The sequence below is a fragment of the Colobus angolensis genome, unplaced genomic scaffold (assembly GCF_000951035.1).
Source record: "Colobus angolensis palliatus isolate OR3802 unplaced genomic scaffold, Cang.pa_1.0 Scaffold311, whole genome shotgun sequence".
Classification (NCBI taxonomy): domain Eukaryota; kingdom Metazoa; phylum Chordata; class Mammalia; order Primates; family Cercopithecidae; genus Colobus; species Colobus angolensis.
The window spans coordinates 1,650,382-1,665,123 of NW_012116389.1; the positions used below are offsets into that span (position 1 = coordinate 1,650,382).

General features: G+C 45.7%; 1 protein-coding gene and 1 pseudogene across 1 annotated transcript in view; one reads left to right on the forward strand and one right to left on the reverse strand.

Moving 5' to 3' along the window:
* Nucleotides 1–8,533, reverse strand: part of ULK4 (unc-51 like kinase 4) — a 728,320-nt gene extending 719,787 nt beyond the window's left edge. Inside the window, exons 1-2 of the mRNA XM_011950984.1 lie at nt 8,382–8,533; nt 961–1,146 (exon numbers count right to left, since the gene is read on the reverse strand). Coding sequence (XP_011806374.1) covers nt 961–1,098 — 138 coding nt within the window. The 5' untranslated portion in view covers nt 1,099–1,146; nt 8,382–8,533. The remainder of the gene's footprint in view (nt 1–960; nt 1,147–8,381) is intronic.
* Nucleotides 1,754–2,072, forward strand: LOC105518090 (annotated as a pseudogene).
* Nucleotides 8,534–14,742: the final 6,209 nt, after the last annotated feature.

Genomic DNA, 14,742 nt, shown 5'->3' on the forward strand with positions numbered 1-14,742 from the left:
TCGGCTCACTGCAACCTCCACCTCCCGGGTTCAAGCAATTCTCCTGCCTCAGCTTCCTGAGTAGCTGGAATTACAGGCACGCACTACCACGCCCGGCTAATTTTTAGTAGAAACAGGGTTTCACCATGTTGGTCAGGTTGGTCTTGAACTACTGACCTTGTGATCCGCCTGCCTCGGCCTCTCAAAGTGCTGGGACGCCACTGCGCCCAGCCCAGAATATTTTTTTTTAAGTTAGGTATGGTCCAAGAAGCCTAGGCTATAAAGTGACACAGCTATTTCCAACCCAAGTCACTCTCACCCAGTGTCCTTCCTTAACAGTAAATTGCAGAGGTAGGGGGGAACCTGCTTGTCTCCTAAATACACCAAATTCAAAAAGTAAATTACCTAATACACAATATCGTTTCCAGGCTGGGCTCATTGGCTCCTGCCTGTAATCCCAACACTTTGGGAGGCTGAGGCAGGCAGATTGCTTGAGCTCAGGAGTTCAAGACCAGCCTGGGCAACACAGCCAAACCTCGACTCTATGAAAAATACAAAAAATCAGCCAGGTGTGGTGCTATGTGCCTGTAGTCCCAGCTACTCTGGAGGCTGAGGTGGGAGGATCATTTGAGCCCAGGAGGTCAAGGCTGCAGTAAGCCCAGTGTACTCCAGTCTGGGCAACAGAGACAGACAGACCTTGTTTCTAACGGAACGAAAAAAAAAAAAAGAGTATAGTTTCCCTGATTTATACTCCCCACCAAAAAAAAGAAACAAAAAAGAAAATTAAGTTAGTCATTACTTGGATATGTTTATTACTCATTATTCAGGACTGGTGGCCCTGAATAGATAGAAGGTCACCCATTCCGGACTGAAAATGTGGCATTTGATATATCAAATTCAATGACAACTGTGAAAATGCTACCCCCTTCTACCCATCATAGCTCTCTATTTCCCCATGCCAATGGAAATACACTGACTTACCCAGTTGGTTATTTCAGGCCTTTTGCACTTATCAGTACAAAGAATGGCTACAAAATTGATTGTTCCCTTCCGTCGCCCTTTATAGACAACAGTCTTGCTTCCTCTTCCAATCTCCTCATACAGAATAAAGTTTTCCATCTCTGGGCCGATTTCTCACATACAGTAGAATAATAGCATCTCTAGCTCCTAAAAAGTAAACAAAAATGACATTGATAAATGCAAGCTAGTTGCATAATTAATTAGGCTAGGATAATTAGCCCAGGATATTTTATGTGTAAAAAAATCTAGCAATTCGACGAATTCATAAAATTCACCTACAAATGTTAAATACTAGTGCTAATGTTTTTGCAGGATGAACGAAGCTACGGAGCAAATAAATAAAATTTCACAGCCGGCGCAGTGGCTCACGCCTGTAATCCCAGCACTTTGGGAGGCCGTGGCAGGGGGATCACCTGAGGTCAGGAGTTCGAGACCAGCCTGGCCAACATGGTGAAACCCTGTCTCTACTAAAAACACAAAACTTGGCCAGGCGTGGTGATGCGCGCCTGTAATCCCAGCTACGCAGGAGGCTGAGGCAGGAGAATCGTTTGAACCCAGGACTGCACTCCAACCAGGGTGACAGAGAGAGACACCGTCTCAAAAAAAAAAAAAAATTCACAAATCAATATTCAAGTTCCCATCAACAAGATCTTTTTAAAACACAGTGGCCGCCCATGCCTCTAGGGCGGGTAGATACCCCGGCATTCCATGCGGCCGGCCCTTTCGCCACGGCCACCATTGGAGAGCGGCAGCCATGGCTCTGAGCTACCCTGTGGCCGTGGGCCTCGATGAGGGCCACAGGGTTACCAAAAATGGGAGCAAGCCTGGCCCAGCCACCGCCAAAGTGGGCAACAGACCAAGCACACCAAGTTTGTGCGGGACATTATCCCAAAGGTATATGGCTTTGCTCCCTACGAGCCGACGTGCCATGGAGTTGCTCAAGGTCTCCAAAGACAAATGGCCCTCAAGTTCATCAAGAAAAGAGTGGGGGACACATTCGCACCAAGATGAATAGATAAGAGCTAAGCAACGTCCTGCCCGCCAAGAGGAAAGTGGCTGCCAAGAAGGACTGAGGCCCCCTACCCTCTGTCAATAAAACCTTCACAGAAAAAAAAAAAATGTGAAAGTAACAACTATTTCGAACAAGAGTAACAAAATCCAGGTATGAATTAGATTTTACCCAATGTCTCGTATCTTACTTTCTCAGTTACAATGGAAACCTGGTACAATGGAAAACAACATCTGCACAATGGGATAATATAGGTGAGGCAGGAGAATAGGGTCTGGAGGCAGGGAACCTAAGGCTGTTTCACACTGACTTCCTATAACAAAATTGAAAGGAAAACCCTAACTTTCCACGCCTAAGTAACAAAAGGACCACAGGCTATTCCCTTTGCAAACCCCCTACTTTTTCTACGCAGCAGATGGGAAATTAACTGATGGCAACCAATCAGAGTGATTGGGGCGGAGTCTTGCTTTGCAACTTTGTAACTTCACCTTGGCATCTAACTGGCTGCAGAGAGTGGAATCAATCAATGCAATGGAATCAATGAAATTGGCTGATGGCAACCAATCAGACCGATTGCAGGCCACCACTTGATTTACAGGAGGTGAGCATGAAAAGCCCAATGGGAAACTTCTAGGGAGTATTTGGACTGGGTATCCCTATCCTGGACTTCCAGCGCTGCTCAGGCGGCTCCCACACTGTGGAGTGTACTTTCGTTTTCAATAAATCCCTGCTTTCATTCTTTTGTTGCTGCATTCTTTCTTTGCTTTGCTGGGCATTTTGTCCAATTCTTTGTTCAAAATGCCAAGAACCTGGACAACCTGCAGTCAAGACCCTCTGCCGGTCTTGACTGGTATGCCCCACCTAAACCTTATAAATTATGAGAAGCAAAAGAGAAGCATATGCCCTACCTAAACCTTATCAATTATGAGAAGCAAAAGAGAAAACAAGTGAAAATACAGTATAAACAAATATGGAATGATAGGTCCACGTAATCCCTAGAGACCAAAGGAGTCAATCCAAATATCATTAATACTACTGGCTCATAGGCCAAATTGGGCATGCTGCCTGCTTTTGTAAATAAAGTTTAATTGGAACAGAGCCACACCCATTCATTTATATATTGATTATGGCTGCTTTCAAACTGCTATATATTGCCTATGACAGAGTTGGGTGGTTGTGACAGAGACTCTACAGCCTGCACAAGCCCTAAAATATTTACTATTTGTCTCTTTATTAAAAAAAAGTTTGCCAACCCCTGCTCTAAATCAAGATGTTTGTTGTTGTTGGTTTAACCAAGGACTTCAACTTTCACCTAAGGTATAAGAAGTTAAATGAGTTCGTTTTCTTGGCCAAAATAACCCTTTAATTTTCATAAGTAAATAAGGAGTTGATGTAATCTCTTATCAGACATCTTATTTAGAATTTCAGTTAAAGTGTAATTAGAGTATTAAACAATATATTACAAGTCAATCTAAGTAATTCATTAAAATCATTCTTTCAGTCTGAATACAGTGGCTCACGCCTGTAATCCCAGCACTTTGGGAGGCCGAGATGAGCTGATCACCTGAGGTTAGGAGTTTTAGACCAGCCTGACCAACATGGCAAAACCCTATCTCTACAAAAAATACAAAAATTAGCCAGGCATGGTGGCACACGCTTGTAATCCCAGCTACTCGGGAGGCTGAGGTAGGAGAATTGCTTGAACCCAGGAGGCAGAGGTGGCAGTGAGCTGAGACGGTGCCACTGCACTCCAGCCTGGAAGACAGAGCACCAGTCAAAAAAAAACAAATCCATCTTTCATAACCTGGCATCTCTTTGGAAAGATATGTTACACTATATTAAACTTTCCAGAAACTCACAATATATCTACATATCAAAACAGCACATTGGCCAGGCACGGTGGCTTGCACCTATAATCTCACCCCTTTGGGAGGCCAAGGCAGAAGAATTGCTTGAGCCCAGGAGATGGAGGCTGCAGTGAGCCACAATTGCATCATGGTACTCCAGCCTAGGCAACAGAGTGAGACCATGTCTCAGAGAAAAAAAAAAAAAAGAAAAAAAAAATTTTAAATGCACATTGGGCTGAACTCAATGGCTCATGCCTGTAATTCCACCACTTTGGCCAAGGAGGGAGGTTCAGTTGAGGCCAGGAGTTTGAGACCAACCTGGGAAACATGGCGACACATCATCTCTACACAATATTTTAAAATTTTTAAAAATTAGCCTGCAGTGGTAGCCTGTGCATGTAGTCCCAGTTATTTGGGAGGCTGAGGCAGGAGGATAGCTTGCACCCGGGAGGCAGAGGATGCAGTGAGCCAAGATCTCACCACTGCACTCCAGCCTGGGCAACAAAGTGAGCCCCTGTCTCAAAAAAAAAAAAAAAAAAAAACTTTGTATACCTCAAATACATACAATTACTGGTAGATCATACCTCAATATGGGTATATTAAAGAATTAAAAGCAGGGTCTCAGAGATATTTGTACCCCACATATTCACAGCTGCATTATTCACAATAGTTAAAACATGGAAGCAACTTGTGTCCACTGAAACATGGATAAGCAAAATGTAATATATTTTGCTTTTGCAAAAACGAAGTTTTAGAGACTGGTGCACAACAATGTAACTGTTCTTAACCTCTACTAAACTTGTACCCTTAAAAAGGGTTAAGATGGAAAATTTTATGTGTATTTTACCACAATTAAAAATTTTTTAAGACTTCAAAAAATGAATAACAAAACTGGTGAATATATTGGCTGGATGTGGTGGCTTAAGCCTGTAATCCCAGCACTTTGGGAGGTCAAGTCAGGCGGATCACCTGAGGTCACAAGTTCGGGACCTGGCTGGCCAACATGGTGAAACCCCATCTCTACTAAAAATACAAAAGAAAAAAAAAAAAACAAATTATCCAGGAATGGTGGCGCACACCTGTAATCCCAGCTACTCAAGAGGGTGAGGCAAGAGAATCGCTTGAACCCGGAAGGCGGAGGGAGGTTGCAGTGAACTGAGATTGCACCATTGCACTCCAGCCTGGGTGACAAGAGTGAAACTCTGTCTCAAAAAAAAAAAAAAAATTAAGAAAACTCATTTTACAGATCAAAAAAAAACAATCCAAGATTGTTCTATCCTAGGAGAGGAAAATTTTTTTCTATAAAATGTCAGGGGGTAAACATTTTAGGTTTTACACTTTATGGTTTCTGTCACAGCTACTCACCTTTGCTCTTGAACTAGAAAAGCAACCAGAGACAATAAGCAAATGGATGGATATGGCTGAGTTCCATTAAAACTTTTTTTTATGGGTGGGGTGCGATGGCTCACACTTGTAATCCCAGCACTTTGGGAGGCCAAGGCAGGTGGATCACCTGAAGTCAGGAGTTCAAGACTAGCCTGGGCAACATGACGAAACCCCGTCTCTACTAAAAATACAAAAATTAGGCCAGGCGCAGTGGCTCACACCTGTAATCCCAGCACTTTGGGAGGCCAAGGCGGGTGGATCACCTGAGGTCAGGAGATCAAGACCAATCTCTACTAAAAATACAGGAAATTAGCCAGGCATGGTGGCACGCACCTGTAGTTCCAGCTACTCGGGAGGCTGAGGCAAGGGAATGGCTTGAACCTAGGAGGCGGAGGTTGCAATAAGCCAACTGCGCCACTGCACTTCAGCCTGGGTGACAGACACACCACCTCAAAAAAATAATAATAATAATAATAATTAAAAACAAAAAGGCACGGGTTAGTATCTTTCTTTTCATGACAGTTTCCATAAGTCCTTTTTATATTCCTCTTTGTTCTAAAACGCATTCATTAAAAACAATGAAATCCTACCACACCCAGCTAATTTTTTGTGTTTCTGGTAGATATGGGGTGTCACTATGTTGCCCAGGCTGGTCTAGAACTCCTGGCCTAAAGTGATCCACCTGTCTTGGCCTTCCAAAGTGCTAGGATTATAGGTATGAGCCACTGCGCCTGCCACTAAGTTATTTTTCAATGTAATCCCACACTTTTGGAGGTGGAGGCAGGATTGTCTGAGGCCAAGAGCTCAAGACCAGCCTGGGCAACATGATGAGATCCCGACTCTACACAAATACAATAGCCTGGCTTGGTGGTGCACGCCTGTGAGGCCTCAGTCTCCCAAGTAGCTGGGACTACAGGCATATGCCACCAGCAGCTACATGGTATGTATTATAACCAAAATAAGATTAAACTGACAGTATGCTATGATGGGAAGTTATTAAGACAGAAAAAATATAATCAGAAACCTTAAGTGTTCAGAAATTTTCTACATTAGGATATATCAGGATTAAGATGATAAAATAAGTTTTCATAAGGTATGTATAACTGAGTTCTTGAAAATAAGGTTTTAGGCTACAGGTGAAAAAATGAAGTACAATCTTGTGGGTTTTTTTGTTTGTTTGTTTTAAGGAAGGCTAGGTCTTGAACCCCCGGGCTCAAGCAATCCTCCTGCCTCAGACTCCCAAAATTCTGGAATTACAGTTGCAAGCCACCACCCAGCCAATCCTGAAATTTTGAATTTGATTTAGGCCAAATTCATTTCCTTAACCTTTACTTTAGTCACATCTGACCATCAAGTCATATCTGGACAATTTCAGTCTGAAATTAACAAAACACATTAGCTATAAATCTGCTTAGGGTGGTTTGTCACTCTCAAACATTTCTCCTCTCTAGGGCTCAGTTTCCTTAGAGTAAAATAAGAATTGGATCAGATGATTTTCTTTTTTTTTGGACAGGGTCTCACTCTGTGGCCCAGGCTGGAGTGCAGGGGCAAGATCTAGGCTCACTGCAACCTCCACCTCCAGGGTTCAAATGATACTCGTGCCTCAGCCTCCAGAGTAGCTACCTCAGTCTCCGGCACGCCACCACACCCAGCTAATTTTTTGTGTTTCTGGTCGATATGAGGTTTCGCTATGTTGCCCAGGCTGGTCTAGAACTCCTGGCCTCAAGTGATCCACCTGTCCAGGCCTTCCAAAGTGCTAGGATCACAGGTATGAGCCACCGCGCCTGGCACTAAGTTATTTTTCAATAACTTATTAGTAGTTGAAATTCCAAGACTTTAAGATTCTTTAACTCAGTCCAAAGACGTTCCCCATTACAGACTTCCTAATATTCATTTTTGAATCTGTAACCTCTTAGTTGTAAAATAAAACACAAATACAGAAAACTCCACAAAATATAGTTTAATGAATTACTAAAGAGGGACACACTTTTAATCACTATCCAGGGTCAGGAAATAGGATTTTGCCAGCCACATAAGAAGCCCCTCCGTGAGCCTATCTCAATCACCAACCCTCCTGATCCCCACAAGTAACCACTCCCTGACTTTCGTAGCCATCACTTCCTTACGTTTCTTCATGGTTTTCTCACTCGAGTATGCTTTCTGAGAAACCACAGTTTAGTCTCTTAACCTATAGGGCTCCTAGGGAAGTCTCTCTTAATTCACAAGTTCTCCTAAGAAGAATCTAAGAAGCCAGAAGGCAGAGCAAATCTCACACGGGTGCAAATGAGGCATTTAAGAGTCAGGGGGCAGGTCCTACATTCAAGGAACGCTGAGAGCGACCAGGTGATAAGAGCGCACAGGTGCCCACCTTCAGTACAATCATGACTCCCGCACCAGAAGCATGAGCATCACCTGGGACTTAATAGAAATGAAAAAGTTACCGGCCCTGCCCCAGATTTACAGAATCATACACTCCGGCGGTAGGGCCTGGCCTTCTGTGTTACTACACGCCCTGGGGTGACTGGGATGCGCTCAAGTCTGTGAACTGCCGGCCAAATCAACCTTCGCCTGAGATGTAACCGATGGCGAGCGCCATGCTAAGCACTCCATAGGTGCTCCTCCTCGCTGCACTTCACAGACTAAATAATTACAGACTCAGGGCCGCTACGTAATCACTCGCATCCCACTCCCCAGGCAGCTCGCGGCGGGCGAATCGGCGGCTTTCGTGGCCTCCCTACGTCCACAGGCATCAGATCGCGAGGCCGGCTGGGAGCCTAGGAAGCGCTGCAGGGCGGTGAAGACACGGTCCGCTCTGGGGAGTTAAGAGGTGGCGTCCATAAAGCACATCTCCCAAGCCGAAAAACACGAGCCTTCTCTCCCCGCTGCACCCAGGTCCTAGAAGACGCGTCCCATGTGCCCTTAACTAAAGCCCGGATAAAAACGGTCGGTTTTTCGTTTAATACGAGCGCAAAGCGGGGGAGCGCAGCAGGCACAGGGTCCACGGGGAGAAGGAGAGAGGGAGGACAGGCGCCCCCACTCTCCCACCACCCCCGCCCCTGCAGGCCAGCGCTCTCTTCTGCGACCGCTTAGGCAGACACGAACCCAGACTCGTGGCTACTAAAACCGCCACTGCCACGCACCTGGTAGGTAAGTCAAGAAAAGACTCGAGTCCACTTGGCTGCTCCCGCGGTTGCGCGCATCTCGGCCTCTGCCTCAGGACAAGTCCACATTCCCAAGAATAGGGGAGAAAGCAGTGAAGCAAAGCGGAACGCGCGGAAGCGCCGACCAGCCTTACGGAGGCGGAGCCCCTCCAGGTTTGGATTCGTCCATACGGTTTCCAGGGCAGCACACAGAACGCCGGAAGAACCTCAGGAAGCTGCCTGGCTGTACAGTTTCCGTTCCTGTTGGCGGGGACCCGGAAGTGAGTGACCACGAGAGCCCCTCCCTCCACCCAAAGGGCATCACGCCCGGCCTTTGGACGAGCCCACAGGCCAGAGAATGGGGCGGGAAGTGCTAGAGTAACAGTCATAGTGTCCGGTCTTGTAGGCCCACCACCCCTCTATGTTTGGATTTGCTCATTCCATCTCCATGGCAGCACGCAGGCCGCCGGAAAAACGCAAAGCGCTGATTGGCTAAGAGTCTCAGTTCCTATTGGCTAGAGCCCGAAGCCAGTGAGGGACTATTCTTCAATCTTAAGTGGGTGCTGAAGCCAGAGTGTGAAGTCCTGGACCGTCGTCGTTTTTTCTCTTCCCGTCCCCACTGTACTGTTTCCTTCCATTCTCTTCTTTCTGGCGTCTTCTGGGAGCCCAGGTGGACGTGGTGGCATAGTCTGGATAACCAATGGCGGCGCAGAAGCAGGGGTCCCAGAGTCCTCACCATTTAGAAAAGAGAAGGCTGTGAATTACCTTCCTTTTTGGAGATGGAGGAAACAGATGAGACCGTCTGATCCCAAGTTGATTGTGTAAACTAAAAATAACAGTTCCAAGCCCCCCTACCAACTGAGTGGACCCCTCCTCTGGGCCAAAGGCATGCCAAAGTTAACCTGAAGAACTAGCACAGGCCATGATGGGAAGATGGGGTGGGACAGGCTTCATTATACCCTCTTCCCGTTGGAATACAGGCACAGCTGACCAGCATTAACATTAAACAGAGATCTTAAGACTGACCAAACAGACTTTTTGCAGCAATAAGATATCAACATGGCAGCAAGCCCCGAAAGACATTGAAGTATTTTATCCACATATATATATGCACACACACATATACATATATACTCTTAAATATATATATACATATATACGCATATATATATTTTGAGACGGAGTCTCACTCCATCACATGGGCTAGAGGGCAGTGGCGCAATCTCGGCTCACTGCAACCTCCGCCTCCTGGGTTCAAGTGATTCTCCTGCCTCAGCCTCCCAAGTAGCTGGGATTACAGGCATGTGCCACCACACCGACTAATTTTTAGTAGTGTTGGCAAAGCTGGTCTTGAACTCCTGACCTCAGTTGATCCACCCACCTTGGCCTCCCAAAGTGCTGGGATTACAGGTGTGAACCACTGTGCCCAGTCAAATATATTTCTTTGACATATTTTGAAATGGCTTTGCAGTGCTATTTCTTCTCGGGGGGAATCGACATTCTGTGACGAATCCCCTTGTCTTTCCAGGTCTTTTCCCTGATGCTGGAGAGAATTAACTAAGAACCTGACACTTGTTTTAAGTCTGATAAAAAACATTTACAATCTATTCTCTCTGAAACCTGTTACATAGAGGCTTCATCTGCATAACAAGAACCCTGGTCTCTGCAACCTTTTATCTCAACCCAGACACTGCTTTCTGTTGGTTCCAGGTCTTTATATAATAACTCTTTTAACCAATTGCCAATTGTAAGGTATATGGATGTGCTTTGGTCAAGGAATAGGCCAAGGTGAGTATCTGGGCCAGAGTGACTCAGCGAGTTTAGGATACAGGCGCATATTCCACTTGTTATATAACTTGTTTACGTAAGTTCGTATTAGAATCTGACCACTGTTATCTGTTGAAGGTATAACTGCCCTACTGATACTGTGCACAGGGCTGAGTTCGGCACAGCACGACCTGGTTCATACACTGGTGCCCAGAGTAATGCTACTAACCCCTCTAAGGGAGAGCGGTTGCCCTTAAGGTGGGCAGAGGGGAGCTGAGCCAGGAACCAGCTTTTGCCCAGACAGAGAATTAAGGTCAGCAGACCCTGACAGACCTGGCTTTGCAGGCCAGGGTGTGCAGCTGCAGGCATGGGGGCAACAGGAGCCACAGAGCCAGAGCAGACAGTCGAGATAAAGCTGGACAGTGTGGGAGAGCTAGTGCGATTAAGCTGCTGATGAGAGAGCTGCTGAATAAAACTACATTTCACTTGCCTACATGCCCCCCACCCCCACTAGTGTTCTTTCAGCTATTCACCCATCCACCCACTCCCCTTGGACCTCAGCTGGGGTTGGAACTTGACAATTGGCGTAGTCGTGGCATAGCACCAATCACCTCTTAAATCCACCCTGATGTAGAAGCTCTTTCCAGCTTTCCTGACCCAACCATTACCTTATGTTATGTATTGATTGGTATCTTATTTCTCCGTAAAACATGTGAAACCAAGCTGCAGCTCGGTCACCTTAGTTGTCAGGCCTCTGAGCCCGAGCTAAGCCATCATATCCCCTGTGACCTGCATGTACACATCAAGCTAGGCTGAAGCAACTGAAGATCCACAAAGGAAGGGACAATAGCCTTAACTGATGACATTCCACCATTGTGATTTGTTTCTGCCCCACCCTACCTGATCAATGTACTTTGTAATCTCCCCCACCCTTAAGAAGGTTCTTTGTAATTCTCCCGAGAATGTACTTTGTGAGATCCACCCCCTGCCTGCAAATATTGCTCCTAACTCCACTGCCTTTCCCAAAACCTATAAGAACTAATGATAATCCCACCACCCTTTGCTGACTCTCTTTTCGGACTCAGCCCGCCTGCACCCAGGTGAAATAAACAGCCTTGTTGCTCGCGCAAAGCCTGTTTGGTGGTCTCTTCACACGGACGCGTGAGACATTAGCCGCATGTTCTTAGGGCCTCTTGAGACTGCCTTGAGCCATGGTCACTCAGATTTGGCTCAGAATAAATCTCTTTAAATATTTTACAGAGTTTAACTCTTTTTGTCAACCATCACTTAAGGCTTTCAAAGCTCCACACTTGCAAATTTCAACCACCAGACACATTGGAACCTGTACTCCAGCCTGAGTAACAGAGCAAAACCCTCTCTCTAAAAAGGAAATATAAAAAGAAATTTTATTTTTTTGCTAATTTTACATGCATCGTTATTTAATGCCTCTTTGTATGAAGTAACAAATAAATTTCTTTTCTGCAGCATTTAATGCAATCCTTTGCCTGAAGAAGGAAATTTCTATATGCTTGAATGATTCTTTTTTTTTTTGAGACAGAGTTTCACTCTTGTTGCCCAGGCTGGAGTGCAATGGCATGATCTCGCCTCACCGCAACCTCCGCCTCCCGGGTTCAAGCAATTCTCCTGCCTCAGCCTCCTGAGTAGCTGGGACTACAGGAACCCACCACCACGCCCGGCTAAGTTTTTGTACTTTTAGTAGAGACGGAGTTTCTTCATTTTGGTCAGGCTGGTCTCGAACTCCCGACCTCAGGTGATCCGCCCACCTCGGCCTCCCAAAGTGCTGGGATTATAGGCGTGAGCCACCACGCCCGGTCGAGAGATTCTTTATGATCATCCAGAGGTGAGAAAATGGACCAGCTCCCCACTTCAGCATCCTTCAATGCAAAAGTGGTTTGCAAACTTTACCATCAGAATCACCTGGAGCTCTCCTTAAAACGTAGATTTCTGGCCCCACCTACAAAACTTCTGGTTCCGTATCTCAATGGGGCCTAAAATTTTGCATTTCTATCGCGTTACCAGGTGATGTCGATGTTGCAAGTTGAGCACCACACTTTTCAAACAACCATCTAGAAAAAATGTTCTGATCTCAGGTGAATCACATCTCCTTTTACTTCTAACCCTTCCTGCCTTCTCAAGAATCCCAGTATCCATTATTGTTAGTTCGGTGTATTTAACAGCTTTGGTAGGGAAAACGTTTCTTCATGGACTACAGCCAAATTAATGAAGATTAAAACTTTGAAATATTTTGTTTTTTCTGAGTTCTGATAAATAACCTAAAAGTTCATGTCAGAAGCAATATCAGATCCTGGGTCTTCTTAGCCTAAGTTCCTTGGATGCTTCTGTCAGAGGCATGCGAACCAGAGTGACTCCATCTTAAATAGGAGCTGGGTAAAATAAGGGTGAGACCTTCTGGGCTGCATTCCCAGGTGGTTAGGCATTCTTAGTCACGGGATGAGAGAGGAGGTTGGCACAAGCTACAGGTCAGAAGACCTTGCTGATAAAACAGGTTGCAGTAAAGAAGCCAGCCAAAACTCACCAAAACCAAGATGGTGACAAAAGTGGCCTCTGGTCACCCTCACTGTGCATTATATGCTAATTAAATGCATTAGCATGATAAAAGACACTCCCACCAGTGCCATGACAATTTACAAATGCCATGGCAACATCAGGAAGTTACTCTATTTGGTCTAGAAGTGGGAGGTACCCTCAGTTCTGGGAACTGCCCACCCTTTTTGCGGAAAACTTACGAATAATCCACCCATTGTATAGCATATATCAAGATATAGGCTGGGCATGGTGGCTGACGCCTGTAATCCCAGCACTTTGAGAGGCCAAGGTGGGCAGATCACTTGAGATCAGGAGTTTAAGACCAGCCTGACCAAAATGATGAAACCCCATCTCGACTAAAAATACAAAAATTAGCTGGGCATGGTGGCACGCACCTGTAATCCCAGCTACTCAGGAGGCTGAGGTGGGAGAATTGCTTGAACCCGGACAGGGTCAGGGGCTGAGGTTGCAGTGAGCCAAGATGGCACCACTGCACTCCATCCTGGGCGACAGAGTGAGGCTCTGCCAAAGAAAGGAAGGCAGGAGGGAGGGAGGGAAGGAAGGACGAAAGGAAGGAAGGGAGGGAGGGAGAGAGAGAGGGAGGGAAGGAGGCAGGCAGGCAGGAAGGAAGGAACTATAACAATTATCAGTCCAGCAACCCAAGCTGCTGCCCTGCCTGTGGAGTAGCCATTCTTTTATTCCTTCACTTTCTTAATGAACTTACTTTCGCTTTCTTGTATGGATTCCCCTCGAATTCTTTCTCACTTGAGATCCAAGGACCCTATTTTGGGGTCTGAATCGGGACCCCTTTCTGGTAACACTTCCAGGCAACACATGAACCTACAAAGACAATTAAATTTTTGTATGCATGTGCATTTGTTTCTGGCTAAAGGGTCTGTGACTTTGGTCAGATTCTCAAAGGTGCCAATGACTCAGAAAAGTTTAAGAACTCCTGCTATAGATAATTTTAAGACAATATCACAAAAGACAAACTGGAGAAAGCATGGACCATTTTAAGACAGTATCACAAAAGACAAACCAGAGAGGCCGGGCGCAGTGGCTCACACCTGTAATCCCAGCACTTTGGGAGGGCGAGGCAGGCAGATCACGAGGTCAGGAGATGGAGACCATCCTAGCTAACATGGTGAAACCCCATCTCTACTAAAACTACAAAAAATTAGCTGGGCATGGTGGCGAGCGCCTGTAGACCCAGCTCCTCAGGAGGCTGAGGCAGAAGAACGGCGTGAACCCAGGAGGCGGAGCTTGCAGTCAACTGAGATGGCACCACTGCCCTCCAGCCTGGGCAACAGAGCGAGACTCTGTCTCACAAAAAAAAAAAAAAAAAAAGACAAACCAGAGAAAGCATGGACCCTACTCAGTGACCACTACTGGTCCAAAGATTAGACCTTGACAGACATTAGTTCAATTTCAAAAAGCATAAAACAGTTGAGTGCTATTTAGATTCTTAAGTAGGACTGAGAGCTGAAATGCCATGTTTTGAATTGCTTAAATTCCCAACTGCTTTCAGAGTGACCTTTGCTTTCATCTCAGTTTTAGATTTTCATTCTCATTATAATTGGTAAGAGTGGATCTGGCATGGAGAATATCAGTGTGGAGTTTATTCAGGCAAATTCTTCCTTCCAGAAACAATTAATGTCTCATCTTCCTCACTTCTAGATGATCATGAAGAACCTCTTGCCAGACTCAATGGCTCACAGCTGTAATCCCAGTACTTTGGGAGGCTGAGGTGAGAGGATCACCTGAGCCTAGAAGATCAAGGCTGCAGTAAGTCATGATCGCACCACTGCCCTCCAGTCTGGACGATAGAGTGCGACCTTGTCTCAAAAAAATTAAAAACAAAAAAGTCTTAATTCAAGCACATAGAAACTTCCTTTTTTAAGGCCGGGTGCAGTGGCTCACACCTGTAATGTCAGCACTTTGTGAAGCCAAGGCAGGCAAATTACCTGAGGTCAGAAGTTGAAGATCAACCTGGCCAACATAGTGAAACCCCGTCTCTACTAAAAAT